The sequence below is a fragment of the Panicum hallii genome, chromosome 3 (assembly GCF_002211085.1).
Source record: "Panicum hallii strain FIL2 chromosome 3, PHallii_v3.1, whole genome shotgun sequence".
NCBI lineage: Eukaryota > Viridiplantae > Streptophyta > Magnoliopsida > Poales > Poaceae > Panicum > Panicum hallii.
Window position 1 is genome coordinate 22,594,023 of NC_038044.1, and position 19,318 is coordinate 22,613,340.

Sequence of the window (19,318 nt, forward strand, 5' to 3'; positions counted from 1 at the left end):
GAGGAGGGCGCGACGGGTGGTGGATCCAGGGGGGAGGGGGGCGCGACGGGCGGAGGCCCGGCGGCTGCCGTCCGCCGGGGGAGGGGGGGAGGAGGGGCGGCGGGGAGGAGGACCTGGCGGCGCGGACGGGAGTTCGGAGGCGAGTGTGGCGCGATCTAGAGAGTGCGGCGGCCAAATCGAGCGCCGCACGGTGGCGTGATTTCGGTGTGGCGAGCTGGTGGGGGCGTGCCTAACAATCCGTGGCGTGCTAACGTTAGTCCGGTCTCCAAACGCTTGCCTAACATGGTGTGGCACGTCTAAGGTTAGACTGTGGCGCCTTAGGCAACCATCCAAACAGGCCCTAAGTGCCTAACAGCCCAACTATCTAAAGGCCCAAATGTCTAAATATTCTTCCTCCAGATGATAAGACGAACAGACCTTTTCCATGGCTCCATGGCGCACTTTTGCAGGGAACTCTCTGGCCGGGGAGGGAGGGGGGCTCGTCAGGTATGGCGGCCCCCATGGCTCGCCGTACGGGTGGCTCCGCCACTGGTTGCATCCACAACACAGATTTAGTCTAAATTCTGAAATGATTATTCAAGAATGAAGATGGTCTGATGGAAACTTCCCCAAGCTGGGCCCACTCACCAGACGCCCGGGCCCCACCATCTACCGGAGTCAAACTGTCCAAGCTATAAAAACTTCTCTTCATTTTGCATTCCGATTTGTCTTCCTCCTCGCGTTTCCCGCAGCCCCACAGCGAACCGATCTACCGTCCAACAAGAAAAAAAAAACTCGGGCAATTCGCCGGCCAATCAGATCGAGCCCGTCCCAGCTGTCCTTCCTCCTCCCCGCGAAGCATCCGTCCATGAACCTGGAGCGCCTACCGCCGCCGGCGGGATCGCGCCACGGCCACTACCGCTACGCGCGGATGCCCCCGCCGCCGGGCCCCGAGGGGGACGCGTCGCCGTCGGACCCGGAGCCCGAGCCCGAGCGGCGGCCGGAGGTCCTGGCGGCCTCGGCCTCGGCGTCGCTCCGGGTGCCCGACGCGGCGCGGATGTTCGACGAGCTGCCCCGGGCCTCCATCGTCGCCGTCTCGCGCCCCGACGCCGGGGACATCACGCCCATGCTTCTCTCCTACACCATCGAGGTCCACTACAAGCAGGTCCGCGATCCTTCCCCAATTGTTTTGAGGTTTAGGTGGATTGTTTGACGGAAAAATGAGTCCTGGAAAGTCATGTGAATTCGGTATGATGCGATCCTGATTACTCTGGAAATCGCGCTCTCTTGGTGGGTGGAATCCACGATAAGATGTGCGTTCAGTTACATTGCGTATGGATGGTGGTTGCTAATGATTTAGTTTACCTTTCTGGAAGTGTCATGTGTATTTGGTTTACTGATCGACATATGCAAAGTGGAAGCGAAGCATTGAAATTAGAGATCGATTTTCTGCGAATTTTTAGTTGACTATTAACCAGTATGGTTCAGGCGACTTCAACAGAATGGCAAGCCCATGACTGTTAGAAGGTCCTTTTTCCCTAGTTTGATGTTGGGAACACGAGGTCTTTGACTAAAAAATTTCAGTTGGGCGGTTAGACTGACCTAAGTTCTTGACTTGTTTCATATGAGCACTTCTTCCGTCAAATTTGATGTCTGAATAGATTAGCAATGATGGCTTCATGTTTATTCTATCTACTGGATGTCTAGGTATCTGGTGTTTTCTATCTGAATACATACATAAACTTTTAGTTTGGAAAATTTTGCGCTGTTTGGGTATGACTTATGTCTCCGTGTCACCTTTACCCCTCAGACTGCATTTTACATGTTTGCTGACTTGCATGCCAACTTATCTTTTGGTTATAAAAAGTTAGAAGTATTGGATGGTGGTATCCTTTGCATGTGAAATGACAGCAGTTCATTTCTATAACACTCATTTTGAAATTTTTGACTGTTGATGATCATCGACCTGACAGCGTGGGTTCTTCGTTCCTGGTCACCTTCTCATACACAACATTTCTTCTTTCCAATCTGCTCGTTAGAGAGCTCACCCATCATGTGATGATCCCACACCACGCTCCTCCAACTGTCTCCAATGGTGGTTGATCTGCCACCACAGCACATGGCCACGCTAACCCCTCTCAGGTTGACGCCCTCCTCCCTCCTGTGCCCACTGGCCTATGCCACTTTAGATGGCGGTGCCCCTGTCTATTAACTTGTGTAGTCTCCTTTTCGTTGAATTTCCCCTTCTTTTTCTCATTGTGAACCACGAGCCCAATCACCAATTTGCAAACCAAGTTCCAACCAAACGAGCCATGCCCTTGGGAACCATACTTATAAAAAATGGTGAACCACAAACCTGTACCGCGAATCCTGTGAACCACGATTCTAGTAGCTTATTGACAATCTTGTTTTTGCCTTGTAAGGTCTTGATATTTCATCTTGCAATTAGCTTTGGCTTGTACTACCTCCGTCCCAAAATATAACAACTTTTAGACTTGGTCAAAGTCAAATATTTTCATCTTTGACCAATAATATCTTCAAAATAATTAATTTTAAATAGAAAAAGTTGCATATTGCGATAGTTGGTTTCATTATGAATAAATTGATATTATTATTATATTGTTAATCTTTATGGTTTTTTAACCATATACGGTCAAAGTTGAAAATGTTTGACTTGAAGAAAATCTAAAAATAGCTATATTCTGGGACAGAGGTAGTATGTACATTCTTCTCAATTGGCTGTAGACAGTTATTTGATTATAATAAATCCATTTTTGATGGGGAAAAGGCACACTTAGATAAAACGTATGGATGTAAGGGTATACTGACATGATATATAAGCTTGTATCATCTATTTTTTAGCAATTGTGTGCATGCTTTTGTTGTGAATAGATTGTTGGAACAGTCTTTGTTACCCTTTCCTTCTCACCTTTGTATGCAGTTGGGACCTTTGTAGATCATGTGTTGATCTTGACAATCAGTACAATAGAATACACATGAAGAACAAACCACATGTGCAGGCATAAACAGAGAACAGATAAAAAAGAACTATCATTAGAAACTCATGAGGGAATACCTTTGTTACATTATGCATATTTATCATCTTGAATACTTATTTATTTGCTTCTGATGCACATCCATATTTTTGTTGTTTATGTTTTATCACAGTAGATACGAATGTGCCATATCTGCTCTGAATAATGTTCACTACTTCTATCAGTTTAGGTGGCGTCTATATAAGAAAGCTTCACAGGTTTTCTATCTGCACTTTGCATTGAAGAGGCGTGAATTTCTTGAGGAATTCCATGAAAAGCAGGAGCAGGTTAGTTTTTCTGGAAACTGGTTTCCTGATCTACTTTTTTTTTGAGCCCTATCATTCCCAGTGAACCCCATGTTAGACCCCAAACAGTTTTCAACGAATCTGGTGTATGCAAAATTTTCAACACATTAGTGTTTCTTAACTAATCTGGTGTGTTCTTAATTTTCAACGAATTAATGTTGCTCAACTAATCTGGTGTGTGCTAAATTTTCAAGCTGTGTAATATTAGGGATATTGGTTCTAGAAATTAGAAAAGATTTTTTAGTTTGGACCTCCTCATCTTTTAGGGGCATTGCATTCTGTAATTTTTAGTCAACTACACTTCTTCCTCCTCATAATGGGATATACTGCAATTTAAGCCTACGACATCGAATTAATTTTTGTTCTGCCATTGAAGGTCAAAGAATGGCTCCAAAATTTGGGAATTGGGGAGCACATGCCAGCAGTACATGATGAGGATGAAGCAGATGATGTGAATATTCCACCACAATCTGACGATAACTCCATTAGAAATAGGTAAACATGTTTACAAATTGATGGTGTAGTTTATTATAAGTTACTCAATATAGGTATGCTTTATCACATCGGATATGTTGCTTTAGAGCAGTTAAGTCTCCATATGTTATTCCATGCATGCAGTAAGCAAGACATTGAACCTGTTGTGGCAGAAATGTTCCTTCAAGTGCTGTTTTGCCTGTCATTCGACCAGCTATTGGACGCCAAAACTCTATTTCTGATCGAGCAAAAGTTGCAATGCAAGAATATCTGAACCATTTCTTTGGGAACTTGGATATTGTCAATTCGCGGGAGGTACCAAAAGCATTTTACATTTCACTATAGTAGATCCCCTAGTAATTGAGCATAAAAATGTCATGCAGAACAACTTATCTGGTTATCTTAATGTTTTACAACAGGTTTGCAAATTTTTGGAGGTGTCATGTTTGTCATTTTTACCTGAGTATGGGCCTAAGCTAAAAGAAGACTACGTTTCGGTTGGACATTTGCCAAAGATTCAGAAGGATCAAAAAAAGCGATGTTGTTCATGTGGATTGTTTAACTGTTGCAAGAGCAATTGGCAAAAGGTTTCAAGCTTTTTGCAGTTGTGCTTTGTTCTCAGGTATTTTGTTGTTGTATTTGAGTTGTTCAATTGGTTATTTGTTCAACAGGTCTGGGTTGTCCTGAAGCCAGGATTCTTGGCTTTGCTTGAAGATCCTTTTGATCCAAAGCTTTTAGATGTCATTATTTTCGATGCTTTGCCGCATATGGATATAAATGGAGAAGGCCAGATTTCTTTAGCAAAAGAGATCAAAGAACGTAACCCACTGCATTTTGGATTCCAGGTACCTATCCCATATCGGAAATTCTGTGTTCAAATAGAAACTTGTTCTGACTTATAATACAAAGTAGTTTTAAAGTCCATCAACTTTAAATAATAATATTTCACAGGTCACAAGTCCAAAAGGACCCTTTCGTACTTTTCATGTTTTAGGAACTGAGTCTAGCTCAATCGGTCGAAGGTGTGGGTGTACACCCCTGCCACCCAGATTTCGAGTCCTCATTGGCTCGTATTTGGGTTCCTATTCTGGTTTACACTAGTTCCTCCCAGCTTGGTTGTGTTTTCTTAATACTTTTCAAATTTTATTAGGTATATTATCTCAAGCCTGTCTAGACATCTTCCAAAAGTGCCATAGTTGCTAGGCTGCCAGGCAGAAGTTTCTAAATGTTAGTTGTATATGCTTTGTGTTTTTACTCACTAGTGTAGGGTGCTTTCTGCGCTTTGTACATCTCATATCTGCCCCTTTGGGCATGGTTATAGAATTGAGTTGCTCATTCTAACATGGTATCACAGCCTAGGGTTAGGTTGCATCCCGCAGTTGCCGGCGAGCCTCCGGGGAGACGCCGGTGAGCCACCACCGCCGGTTTGAAGGCAACTCCACCTCTTCTTCTCCCTCTCTCCACTCCCTTCTCCTCCTACGGCCCGCGCCTGCCGCGGCCGTCCGTGTCTCCCGCGCCTTGCGCCGCCAGCTCCGGACCGCGCCGGCTCGAGCCTCCTCCGCTGCCGCACAGCCTCATGCGTGGCGCGGCGCGCCGCCCGTCCGCCTGCTCGGATCCTCGCGGCCAGCGCCAAAGCAAGGCGGCGCGCCTAACCCCCGTGCGCCCACCCGGGCCCCACGCGCCTGTGGCCGATGCGCCGCCGCTCCCTGTGCTGTGTAGCCCTCCGCGCTGCCCGCCCCCTGCGCGGCTCCGCCCCCGCGCCTCCGTGCCTTCTGCGCGACCCCAGTGCGCCTCTGCCCGCGGACTTGCGCCACCGCGCTGCTCCCCTCTCGCTTGCCTCCCTTGCTCGAGCCCTCAGTGCTCCCCTACGCTGCTCGAGCCTCCCCTGCTCGAGCCCCCTGCTCTGCTCGAGCCTCCCCTGCTCGAGCCCCTTGCTCTCAGGAAAAAAGGGGGAGAGCTCAGTAAGCGTGCAGCCCTGGTCTTGCGCTGATGGCCTCTTCTACCACTGTTTGTGGCTCTGCCTTAAAGCAAGAGCTGCTCACGTTGTTCCGCCGCCTCAATGTAGCTTCATCACCACTGCATCCTTACCGAGACACATCGTCTCAATGGTTCCTTGATTCTGGTGCTTCATTTCATATGACTCTAGATTCTTCCCAGCTGTCTTCCTTGTCTTCTCTTAATCACCCTCTCGTTGTTCAGACAGCTGATGGCACCTCTCTTCCGGTTACTGGACGAGGTGTTCTCTCGACGTCTTCCTTCCATGTGCCTACAGTTTCCCATGTTCCTAACCTCACTATGCAACTGAAGTCTGCTGGCCAGATCACTGATCATGGATGTCGGATCATTCTTGAGTTAGACTCTTGTTGTGTTCAGGATATTCGCACGGGACTTCTAGTGGGGACTGGGCCTCGGTGCCATGACTCTCAAAGTCTTTGGGAGCTTGACTGGCTTCGCCTTCCCTCGTCCACTATGGCGAGTCCCTCGTCCACCTCACCTGCCCCCGTGGTTGTTGCTTCTGCTACTGCACCTACCTTTGCTCATGGCATCGTCGCCTTGTCCATCTCTTCGGTTCGAGGCTTTCCGCTCTTGTGGGCAGTGGTGTTTTAGGTACCGTGTCTGGTGATGCTGCACTATTGTATGGGTTGCAAACTTGGTAAACAGTTGCAACTCCCTTATAAATCTAGTGATTTTGTATCGCAGCGTCCTTTTGATCTCATTCACTCTGATGTATGGGGCTTGCTCCTTTTGTCTCGAAAGGGGGTCACTCCTATTATGTCATTTTCATCAATGATTATTCCCGGTTTACTTGGATCTATCTTATGTCCTCTCGTGGCTTGTTTCTATCTATCTACCAGTAATTTGCCACTATGATTCGCACTCAGTTTGATTCTCCCATTCGTGCTTTTCGTGCTGATTCTGCTGGCGAATACATCTCTGCTGCGCATCGTCGCTTCCTTGCTGACCAGGGTACCCTTCCTCAATTGTGGTGCCCATGCTCAGAATGGTGCTGCCGAACGCAAGCATCGTCACATTCTTGAGACTGCTTGTGCTTTACTACTCTCCTCTGAGCTTCCACCTCACTTCTGGGATGAGGTTGTCTCTACGGCTGTTTTTCTCATTAATAGACAGCCTTCCCCATTTCTTCAGGGTTGTACCCCGTATGAGCGCTTGTTTGGCCATCGACCCAACTACAGTCATCTTCGTTGCTTTGGGTGTGCCTGCTTTGTCCTACTCCCTCCTCGTGAGCGCACGAAGCTAACTGCTCAATCAGTTGAGTGCATTTTTCTTGGGTACAGTACGGAGCATAAGGGTTATCGTTGCTACGACCTTGTTGCCCGTCGGATGAGGATATCTCGGGATGTCACCTTTGATGAATCACCTTTTTTATCCTCATTCCTCCTCCAGCTCCTCTTCCACTACTGCGGAGTCTATCTCCTTCTTGACTCTTCCCGACGAGTCTTTTCCGCTGCCGTCCACTCCACCATCACCACCTCCTGCTCCTTCTATAATTCCTCCACCTCCACCTAAGCCTTCTCAGTCGCTCTTTGGGCCTCCTCCCGTCGAGGCTCCTCCTTCCCCTCTTGTGTCTTCCCCGCTGTCTCTTAGTCCTACTCCTGTGCTGGTCCCTCCACGTGAGATCACTCACATCTACTCTCGTAACCGAGACCTCCACCTCCATCTTCACCCGAGTCTTCTTCCTCACTTCTTGGACCTACTCCTGTGGTGGTCCCTCATGAGATCACTCACGTCTACTCTTGTCGCCTAGACCTCCACCTCCATCTTCACCCGAGTCTTCTCCCTCGATCCTTGGCTCTTCTGTAGAGGTGCCCTCTCGGTATGGTCTTCGTGATCGTGGTGCTCTATGTCCTTTAGAGCGCTATGGCTTCACTGTTGCTGCTCTTGTTGAGCCGTCCACCTACCGAGAGGCTGTTGTTCATCCGGATTGGCAGCGTGCCGTGGTTGAAGAGATTGCTGCTTTGGAGCACATTGGTACTTGGGATCTTGTTCCTTTACCACCTCAGATGACTCATATCACTTGCAAGTGGGTCTATAAGATCGAGACTTGATCTGATGGCTCTCTTGAGCGCTACAAGGCTCGTCTTGTGGCGCGTGGCTTTCAACAGGAGCATGGACGTGACTATGATGAGACTTTTGCTCCTGTTGCTCATATGACCATTGTTCGGACTCTTCTCGCTGTTGCTTCTGTTTGGCAGTGGTCCATCTTCCAGGTTGATGTCAAGAATGCTTTTCTTAATGGAGAATTGCGTGAGGAGGTCTACATGCAGCCACCTCCGGGGTATTCTATCCCTGCTGGCATGGTTTGCTGTTTGCGTCGTTCTCTTTATGGCCTCAAATAGGCTCCTCGGGCCTGGTTTGAGCACTTCTCCTCTGTTGTCATTGATGCTGGCTTTAAACCCAGCGACCATGATCCTGCTCTTTTTGTTCACACTTCCCCTCGTGGTCGCACTCTTCTTCTTCTCTATGTTGATGACATAATCACCACAAGTGATGATTCTTCATTTATTGAATTTGTGAAGAAGCGCCTCAGTGACAAGTTCTTGATGTCTGACCTTGGTCCACTTCATTACTTCCTTGGTCTTGAGGTCTCTTCCACACCTGATGGCATCTACCTCTCCTAGGAGAAGTATGTTTAGGATCTCCTCTCTCGTGCTGCTTTCACTGATCATCGCACTGTTGATGCACCTATGGAGCTTGGTGTTCACTTGCGAGCCACCAATGGCGAGCCTCTTGCCGATCCGACTCGCTATCGTCCTCTAGTTGGCAGTCTTGTTTACCTTGGGATCACTCGTCCTGATATCTCCATGCTGTCTATATACTGAGTCAGTTTGTCTCTGCTCCCACCCAGCTCCACTACACTCATCTTCTTCGTGTTCTACGATATCTTCGTGGAACCATTTCTCGACGATTGTTCTTCCCTAACTCTAGCCCTCTCCAGCTTCAGGCGTACTTTGATGCGACATGGGCTAGTGATCCCTCTGATCGTCGTTCTCTTTCTGCTTATTGTGTCTTCCTTGGATCCTCCTTGATTGCTTGGAAAACCAAGAAGCAAACCGTAGTTTCTCGTTCGAGTGCTGAGGTAGAGTTGAGGGCAATGGCGACTGTGACAGCTGAGGTCACTTGGCTCAGGTGGCTCCTTGAGGATTTTGGTGTGACGGCTTCCACACCAACTCCTCTTTCCTCTGACAGCATTGGTGTGATCAGTATTGCTCGTGATCCTATCAAGCATGAACTCACCAAGCACATCGGTGTTGACGCCTCATACATGCGATCGCAAGTGCATGATGATGTTGTGGCTCTTCGCTATGTACCTTCGGAGTTCCAGTTGGCTGATTTCTTCACGAAGGCTCAGATGAAGGCACAACATAGTTACTTCCTCTCCAAACTTAGTGTTGTAGACCCACCATGACTTTGAGTGGGGTGTTAGATGTATATGCTCTGTGTTTTTACTCACTAGTTTAGGGTGCTTTCTGCACTTTGTACATCTTCATATCTGCCCCTTTGGGCATGGTTATAGAATTGAGTTGCTCATTCTAACAATAAACATCGGAGTATCCAATAGCCAAAGGGATTGTTGAGTTAGGGCTAGTTTCAGTTGCTATATTGTGCCTTGTTGGTATTGAAATTTGTGTTGTTACAAAATCCCTCATTAACTCTAGTAAGATTTGATTGCTATGGATATAAAAATGATGCTCTCAAAATTCCAGAAATAGAAAGCACTGTGCTACAAAAAGCCTTGCTATGTTACTGTCCATCTCCATGGTAGAAGAATCTTATGGATCAGTGTCCACATTTTATTTCTAATACCATAGTCACAAGATTGAAGTGATAGAATCATCTGAGACTTACAGTTTGTCAGTTAATTCTTTTCAATTCTTTCTATTTTTCATAATTGCTTCAATCCTATCTGTGCAACCATTTGGGATATTCGGTATATCAGGCGCATGCATGAGACTGCTGTTCATTGTGTAGAACATAGTATAAAAACATGTGGTTCATTGACAAAATATCTGTTGTAGGTAGCTTGCATAGGTTGTATGTGATAAAATAATAACAATTCTCCCTGTCTGAAGATGTTGGTTTCACTATATTTCGATCGACTTAGCAGCATAATTCTGTATGCACCACTTTTCCTTTCCTGTTGAGTCTGAACCTCATTGTGCTATTCATTGGAGAAAGGTGTCTTCTGGTGGCCGGACAATAAAGCTACGCACAAGAAGCTCTTCTAAGGTCAAGGACTGGGTTACTGCAATAAATGCTGCTCGACAACCCCCAGAAGGTTGGTGTTATCCTCATCGTTTTGGCTCATTTGCGCCACCGAGGGGTTTGTTGGAAGATGGGAGTATGGTACAATGGTTTATAGATGGGCAAGCTGCATTTGAAGCTATTGCGTCCTCCATTGAGGAAGCTAAATCAGAGGTTAGCTTTTTATTACCTTCAACATTTACTACAGAATAATTATCCACCAGTTGTCTGAGGTAAACAATTCAAATTTGGAGCAGATATTTATTACTGGCTGGTGGCTCTGCCCAGAGTTGTATCTTCGACGTCCATTTCAAAATCATGGGTCATCTCGGCTTGATGCCCTACTGGAAGCAAGAGCTAAACAGGGTGTACAGGTACTGTCATGGCTTTTCTTTTTAATTTTAATTTTCATTAGAAAATGTCAAGAGCCTGGTGTATGAAGGGCACGGAGTTGAAATTATGAAGCAACCTTTGCCACTTGTTATATGTCCAAATAATGTATGGCTTGCATGTTTGCTGCTTCACATGCCATCCTAAGCCCTCACCATAGTATTTCCAAAGTTGCCTCATTAGTCAATATATATATTATGTTATACAAATAAATTATTTTAAGAAACCCTAATATGTTTTTTTACTGTTAAGTAGTGATGAAAAAAAATACTCTTCTATATTTCTCTCCTTCGACGTTTTCAGACATAGTCAAACCTTTTGGAACAGCTGAGACAGCTGGTTTTTAACTGATAACTTGTGCAACATATAGTTACTACCTCCGGTTGGAATAACAAGTTGTTTTCAGTCCGGAGGTTGAACTGTTGCTTGATAATTACCTGTTATCTTGGATGACATTGAACTCAATTTTGCAGATTTACATTCTCTTATACAAGGAAGTTGCTCTCGCATTGAAGATTAATAGCTTATACAGTAAGCAAAGGCTACTTAACATTCATGAAAATGTCAAAGTTTTGCGTTACCCTGATCATTTCTCAAGTGGTGTATACTTGTGGTATGAAGGATTCTTTGTTCCCTGTTTCCTTATGTTCAATAAAAGATTATTGTTTATCTGACAATTTAATTTTTATATTTTGGCTTCAAGGTCACACCATGAGAAGATTGTGATCGTTGACAATCAAGTTTGTTATATTGGAGGTCTTGATCTGTGCTTTGGTCGCTACGATAGTCCTGAGCACAAAGTCACAGATTCTCCTCCTGTGATATGGCCAGGAAAGGACTACTACAATCCCAGGTAATTGTGATGTTATCTTTTACCCTTTACATGTATGGGGCAAAGTTCGTGAATGTCACTCCATCTCTGTAAATAGGGAATCTGAGCCCAATTCTTGGGAGGACACCATGAAAGATGAGCTGGACCGTGCTAAATATCCCCGTATGCCTTGGCATGATGTTCAATGTGCTCTCTATGGTCCACCTTGCCGTGATGTAGCGAGGCATTTTGTTCAGCGCTGGAATTATGCAAAGGTTAGTTAGGTGCATTGGTCTACTTGTCGTAAAGTTTTCTCATAATTATAGTAAATTCACTGTTCCTTTTCTTTTTCTTTTTCAGAGGAACAAAGCTCTAAATGAGCAAGCAATTCCCTTACTGATGCCTCATCACCACATGGTAATTCCACACTACAAGGGTAGAAGCAAAGAAACAAATGATGAGGCTGAGGGTAAACAATATCATGATAGAGATATTGATATTAGAAAGCCAGTCTTGACATCACGCACATCATGTCAGGATGTTCCATTGCTTCTACCTCAAGAACTTGAGCCTCAGGAATTGTCCAGTGCAGATTTAAGGGTGACTGATTTAGACATTATTAACCATTCAGATCGCCTAAACAAAAAGAGCTTTAATCAGCCTTTGCTCAACCGAAAGGCAAAGTTGGAGTCTTCTCATCAGGATTTACCTATGAGAAGTTTTGTGGATAATCTCAGTTCCATTGAGTCATCATCTATTAGGCGTTTTGATTCATCGAAAGATGATAGGAATCTCATGGACAAGAAATGGTGGGAAAAGCAGGAGCGAGGTGACCAAGTTTCTTCAGTACTTGACATTGGACAAGTTGGTCCAAGGGCAGCTTGTCGTTGTCAGGTCAGTACATTGTACTCTGCAATAAACTAAACAGTAAACACTTTAGATTGAGGTTCCATGGACAGGAATTTCTCTGATGCAAGTTTTCTCTTAATTAGTAGTATATACATATGCTTCACCAATCACAAGTTCTTCTGCCATTTGGTTGTTTGCACCTATATTATTATGAAACAGTATTTTATTGAGAAACAAACAAGCGGAAAGCTTTTTATATTGTGGCAGATTCAACATGAAATATGTAGAAATGGGCATAGAATGTCTTGCAAACAGCTTGGTACTAATGTTTATTTTTTTGAACAAACAGGCATGAGACTGCCAGTTTCATTTATTAGAGAAGAGTAGCTGACTAGCTGTTCTAGCAATGTTTGGACACACATACTAACATGGTCTAAATGGCTGTAATGCATATCCTACTACCATATCGTTTATGAACTTTGGTTAGTTATATCAATGTGTTTGATAGTGTCTCTTTGCTACGCCAGACATTCTAAAGCTGTTTTGCTGTTTTGATCGAAACTACTCTATTGGGGGTTAATGGGGAGGTGGGGGGAAGGGTACTGAATCGACACTCCACCACTATGTTTAGTAGCATTATTTGTTGGATCCTTTTACATAGAGTTTTAATGCTGTTTAAAAGAGTTTCTCACTTTCGCTTTTATAAAAAAATATATAATAGTGCCTTGATTTCTTGGTGATGTCAACTTCTCGTAATCTGACGGAGTGATTGTCTACATATTTAACTCATATCCTAATGCATCAGCAGACATAATCAACTTCGAGTGTGGCTACAGCTCATCATTACTTCTATTTAGTTAACTTGCCAGATAAAGTTAATATGACATTGCTGTATCCCTACATGCTCTTCATTTGTTCAAAAGCATCTGAGTGAATATACAGTCACGATCTAGTATTTCAGACATGCTTGTATACTATCATTAGATTGATTCCTTTGCAATAAGTCTTTCTTTCTTAAGTAATTTATGGATCTATATATAGATATATATATTTTTTGGCTCAGGTTGTTAGGAGTGTTGGTCAATGGTCTGCTGGAACCACTCAAATTGAAGGGAGCATCCACAATGCCTACTTTTCTCTAATTGAAAAGGCAGAACACTTTGTATACATTGAGGTTTGTGCCTTTTCCTTTGACCTTTTAAATTTGAAATCTGAAAGTGGAGTTCGCCATGTATTCTTCTCGCTCACTTATTTTGCATAGTTCTGTTAATATATTTGAGGAAAAATTAAATGGTAAACAAAATTAGCACCTTTTCACTATGTTGTAAGCACCTGGTTACTTATCTGTGAAGATATACGCCAGTTTATTGCAACATCCTTTTTGCTGGCCTTTTGCAGAATCAATTTTTCATATCAGGCCTGTCCGGAGATGATACAATTAAAAACCGTGTATTGGAAGCATTGTATCGGCGTATACTTCGAGCTGAGAGAGAAAAAAAGCGTTTTAAGGCCATCATCATCATACCTCTTTTACCTGGTTTTCAGGTAGTTTTCTGCTAGAAATTAGAAATATGTTCTATCTATGCTTCGTTACTTACATAATCTCATCACAGGGAGGCATTGATGATGGCGGAGCTGCATCGGTGAGGGCAATCATGCACTGGCAATATCGGACTATATGCAGAGGCCCTAATTCGATTCTTCAGAATCTATTTGATGTTATTGGGCCTAAGGCACTTGATTACATCTCCTTTTATGGTCTTAGAGCACATGGTAAACTTTATGATGGGGGTCCCTTGGTTACTAGTCAGGTACCATGAGCTTTTTCCCATTTTACAGAGTGCTAGTCACCATTGTGCTTTGTTGTTGATCTTTCGTAGCACTTGCATTTGAAATATATTCAGGATACCCTTCTAACATGGTCTTTTTTGCAGATTTATGTACATAGCAAGTTAATGATAGTTGATGACCGCATTACATTGATTGGCTCTGCAAACATAAATGATAGAAGCTTGCTTGGATCAAGGGATTCTGAGGTATGCACCTTTTCTTTATTCAACTGTGTTTTGGGATGCTTCTTGCCTGCTCCTATATTGCTACGTCAAATGTAATAACTAAAAACAGTCCTAATTTGCAGTGTACAATAGATGCACAATGTGAAATAAGAAAAAAGAAATACTTAATTATTGATTACGATTAAGTTTAAAGTAGAACTATCTTGAGAATATTTTTTTTCATTCGTGAAATGGATGTTCTATATAGTAACTTAGCAGAAAATACCTTATAGTGTGCTGAAGTTTTGACAATTTTTTGTCCCCTTAAACCTTCTAGATTGCTGTGGTCGTCGAAGATAAAGAAGTTGTTAATTCTAAAATGGATGGAAGACCTTGGGAAGCTGGGAAATTCTCACTAAGCCTACGTCTATCTCTGTGGGCGGAGCACCTTGGCCTTCATCCAGGAGAGGTATGGCCATTATGTCCTGCCTTATTTTTTATTTGCTGCTGTTAGGTGTTGAAAGCAACAATTCTGTGAAGAAGTGATGGAACCAGGATGTGCATTTCTCCTGTTTGCAATTTAATATTAATTCTTGCCATCCTTGTTTCTGTTCTTCTGGTTCATTTTGCTGCCCGTATAGCACATAACATGCCAAAGTATCATATTTCAAATTATTTGTTTCCTACTGCAATATGCGAGTGTAATGTACTTTGACGCTGCTTTAAACAGCATGCCATCTTTGCAATTTCCTAGTTTCAAGCTTGCAATAAGGGTTCAAAGTGGTGGCAAATTTGCAGTTGCCCTTTTTATGGGACAAGCGTGTGCATTCTGTTTTGGATGGAAAAGATAAAGGGAAATTTTACCATGATCACATGATGGGGATAGATCATTGAAAATGTAACGCGTAATCCTTTACACATAGTCCAGAAGGATGCAAGGGTAATGTACTAATGTCATGAGCATTTCAGTTGTAGTTTTCAGTTTTCACAGATATGGATGCAAGAGTTTTTTTTTCTCGAACAAGCAGGAGAGCTGCGTATCAATATATTAAGAAGAGAAGGGTGTAAAGAAACCCAAAGTTACAGCGCAGGTTTTTGTTTTGGGCAAAACCTGTACAAAATAAAAATCCCCTTCTCACAGAATCCTAGTTTCTCAAGCACCGAGACCTAAACTGGACCAAGGACCCAATTGCTCTTGAGAGGGCACTAGGGCAAGGAGATAAGAAATTCCTCGAGCCCCGGCTAAGTTCCATAAGCGCAGCTCCTCTCTGATCACATTGTAGACTGCATTCGAGTCAGGTGGAGTGGAGTGCCATCGAACACGCAACGATTGCGATGGTTCCAAACTGTCCATGCACCTAGGATGATGATTGAATTTAGCCCTTTTCTGACCTGTCCTGATACTTTCTCACTCGCCTTTTCCCACCAATCATCAAAGGAGGTTTCATCAGGTTGTGGGGCTAGAATCTGCAAGCCCATACTTTGAAGCAGCCTGAACTAGACTTGCCGGGTGAAGACACAAGAAACGAGCAGGTGATTGATTGTTTCATCCATCTGATCACAAAGAGAGCAATGTTCAGGATGTGGGAGACCCTTTCTGGCAAGTCGGTCGGCTGTCCAACACCTGTTGTGTGCAGCCAACCACATGAAGAATTTGCACTTGCCCGGAGCCCAACTTTTCGATATCCTTTCTCAAGGTCTAAAGTGAGTGGACCCAATAAACATAGTCTCATAAGCAGATTCTGCTTAATACTGTCCTGTTGCCGAGAATTTCCATATGTGAAGGTCCTCAACTTCTGGCTGCAGCCATACCTCTGAGTCACGATGCCGTTGGGGAAGGAATGGGTCACCCACACCCATGCCCGCATATTACCCATCCCCAATTTATCCATATCCAAATTAGTGGGTAATTACCCAACGGGCACAGATAACCCATGGGTAAGCTCTTATGTCTGCTCAGCTCAACAACTAGCTAGTGCTTCCCTTGCGCTCGTGTTGACTCATTGCTGGAAGCATAAGGCACGCGCGTGCTCGTGCGTTGATTGATAGAGGCTTTTGCAGTTGTGCGGACAGACGAGCCTCGAGCTGGGTGTCAAGATCGTCAGGGTGCTATGGATCAGCTAGACGGTGGTGGACTGGTGGCGGCGGCGGCGTGTAGAGGACGTCGGAGGTTCCGTACGGCGGAGATCAGTTCTTGGACAACCTCGCATGCTTCGCTGAGGAGCCGAGCATAGGGAGGGGCTTCGTTGTTGGTGAGGATGGTGACATGGCAGAACGAGCAATGGCCTGGAAGTGAAACCAGACGTTGACGCACAGCATGGAAGCCGCGGCTGAACTGTGGCAGTGGCCGACCCTCCTCGCCGTCCGCGAGCTCCGCTGTCGCCACCGCCGAACAAGGAGAGCTGCACGAAGACAGGCAGCGTGAGCGTGCTCCACCTCCCGCCAGTCCTGCGCTTAGTTGATGCTGATGGCAACGAGGCCACAGAGAGCACCACTCGCTATCGTTGCAGCTGCGTATAAACTGATGGGTATGGTTGAAACGGGTATTATCCGCGTATATCCTACCCATACCCAAGTTTAGATGGGTAATTTCGTACCCTACCCCAATACAACGGGTATGGGTTTGGGTATTGGTGCTGGGTACCCAACGGCAACGTGACCTCTGAGAGGAGCTCCCATAAACCAAGGTATTGAGGTAGAACAGCTACTGAAAGCGCCCCCCTTATATCTGAAACCCATTGTCTATTAATGAGAGCCTCACAAACTGTTCTTTTCTTGGCCCGGCTGGCTATTGCTCCATACAGATGAGGTACCAATTGGTCTAACCTCTGGCCATGCAGCCATCTATCAGTCCAGAACAAGGTGTTTTTGCCATTTCCAATTTCTGAAGTAACTGCCACCGAAAACAGGGCCTTGACTGAAGGATGAACTTGGATTGGAAAAGATGCCCATGGTATTGCTGGTTCAGTTTTTTGCGGCCAAAGCCATCCCATCCTGAGGGCCCATCCCAAATGCTGCAGACTAGAGATGCCAAGCTCGCCCAATTCAGGAGGTCGCGTAACTTTAGGCCAAGCAACCAGGCAATGGATGCAAGAGTACTCACCTTCTTAATAAACTAAATTGATGTTTGCTTTTCCAGTTTTTAGATATACTCTTTATAGTCATGTTTTTTCCTGCATAAAGGAGAAATTATTTGCAATCAAATCTTATATAATCAGCGTGACAAAACACATACAGCTTTTTAATAAAGTAATAGCTGAGTCTCAGTAGATCTCTCCCAAGAACTTGAGCCTGATAAATATGATTTTTCTTTTCTCGAACGCGCAGGAGAACTGCGCATCAATATATTAAGAAGAATGAAAAGGGGGGTAAAGAGCCCCCAAAACAAAAACTGTTACAGGATTTAAGGGTCTGTAACACACCCTAAGAACACACTATAAGCTGTCTCTCTCTCTAGAAACTAAGGCAGGACCAGACCACAAGACCTGAAAACAAAAACTAGGAGGTAGGAGCCAGGACACTGTTGTGCTTCTTCCCTAAAAGCCAAGATGACCTGTTGTGCTTCCCGTTCCTGCTCCTTTTGTGTTGCCAATAATCCAGTTCTCAGAAGTCTGGATATTAGAACTTGCATTAAAGGAATGGGGAAAGCCCTACTGTTTGCCCCTCAAGAAAGGTATATTGGGGGCATTGGACATGAGAAAAGTCACATGTTGTTGCTTCATTTAGTGACAACTAACTCCATAAGAAAGGTCTACATAAATTTTGCTGACTTCTGGCAAGTGATTATTTACAGAAGCCACGATTAATTTTCTAACATGAGAACTATTTTGGTATATCTTGACCACAGATCAAAGCTTGGTAGAAAAGTTTTTTAAACTTATGGAATTTTTCATTGCTTCAAACAGTTTACCCCCACCAAAAAAACCAGTTGACATTTGTGTCCCAGTCACAATTATACCTGACAATGTGTTTACCCTTACAGAGCAGACAATATTTAAGTATACAGTTTCTTAACAAAAATGCATTTTTCACTTTCAGGTTAGCCACATCATGGATCCTATAGATGATTCAACATTCAAAAATATCTGGATGGCCACTGCTAAGGTGAGATAATGTTTCCTGATTTTTTTTTTGTATAATCCATAGGCACTAAATTATGATGCTACTACTTCCCGGAAATCCATATCAAAATAACTAATCTGGAACCCTATTTCCTGTTAGGTTGCCTTCAGTTTGTCAAATAGTTTTGAAACTCTATTATGTGTACATATTATATTGAATGCCTATGCAAATGTCAATTCCATTCGTTCTTGAATACATATTAACTATCATGTATGGCAGACAAATACTATGATATACCAAGATGTCTTCTCTTGTGTACCCAACGATCTCATCCACTCAAGGTATGAATTTAAAATTCCATTGTGGTTGCCTTTTGCATCAACTGCTGTGGTCTCTGAAACATATAGTGACCATTCAGGGCCCAATTTCGGCAAAGCTTTGCTCACTTGAGGGACAAAATTGGCCACACTACAATTGATTTGGGTGTTGCCCAAGAGAAACTAGAAGCTTACCAAGATGGTGATCTCAAAGGTGCTGACCCTATGGACAGATTACAGTTAGTAAAGGGGCATCTTGTTTCTTTTCCTTTGGATTTCATGTGCCAAGAGGACTTGAGACCATATTTCAGTGAAAGTGAGTATTACACATCACCACAGGTTTTCCATTAGCTTCTATCTCGTGAAGTTACTCACTCGGCTGTACATATTGCAAGGATCAGCTTGTAGATGCTTTACACATTTTGTCAATAGGAAAGAAAAAAAGAAAGAAAGATATTACCATACCATTATAGAGATAATAGAAGTATAGTTTCCTAGAAAGAGAATAGTATACAAGTACAGTTCATTCATTCCACACCTTTTCACTCAAATTCATTATTTGCCAGTGCAAATAATATAGGTCTTCCGTTAGTTGTACACATTGCCTCTGGCAAGAAATACATCTTGTCGCAAGAAGTACATTTTTTCCCCTATCCTGCTGTGTGTATGTGCTATAGTTTTTACCGAGGATACTTGACAATTAACATATACTGGACGCACTGTTGGTTTGCCCCGAGTTGGAGGGACAATATATGTACATGTCCTGTGTTGACTTGGAGCTCCTCTAGTTGGCCAACATAAGAGTTGCTCGGATTAGTGCTTAGTAGAAATGTTCAGT

The 19,318-nt window shown here is 44.0% G+C and overlaps 1 protein-coding gene across 3 annotated transcripts; it reads left to right on the forward strand.

Moving 5' to 3' along the window:
- The first annotated feature begins 721 nt into the window (after window positions 1-721).
- On the forward strand, window positions 722-19,262 carry LOC112884618 (phospholipase D zeta 1-like). Of its 3 annotated transcripts, XM_025950057.1 has the most exons (20): window positions 722-1,144; window positions 3,200-3,301; window positions 3,696-3,814; window positions 3,967-4,108; window positions 4,213-4,380; window positions 4,465-4,638; window positions 9,992-10,231; window positions 10,315-10,431; window positions 10,921-11,060; window positions 11,151-11,300; window positions 11,377-11,533; window positions 11,619-12,152; window positions 13,171-13,281; window positions 13,506-13,652; window positions 13,721-13,918; window positions 14,042-14,143; window positions 14,439-14,570; window positions 18,140-18,205; window positions 18,443-18,504; window positions 18,582-19,262. In XM_025950057.1, exons 1-20 carry the CDS (start codon window positions 848-850, stop codon window positions 18,829-18,831), a joined length of 3,408 nt encoding a protein of 1,135 aa, XP_025805842.1. In that variant the 5' UTR covers window positions 722-847; the 3' UTR covers window positions 18,832-19,262. The 3 variants fall into 3 exon arrangements, with proteins under 3 accessions (XP_025805842.1, XP_025805843.1, XP_025805844.1); XM_025950059.1 differs by lacking the exon at window positions 722-1,144 and having other exon boundaries at window positions 3,284-3,301; window positions 3,938-4,108; window positions 18,582-18,862; XM_025950058.1 differs by lacking the exons at window positions 18,140-18,205; window positions 18,443-18,504; window positions 18,582-19,262 and adding an exon at window positions 14,900-15,651.
- Window positions 19,263-19,318: the final 56 nt, after the last annotated feature.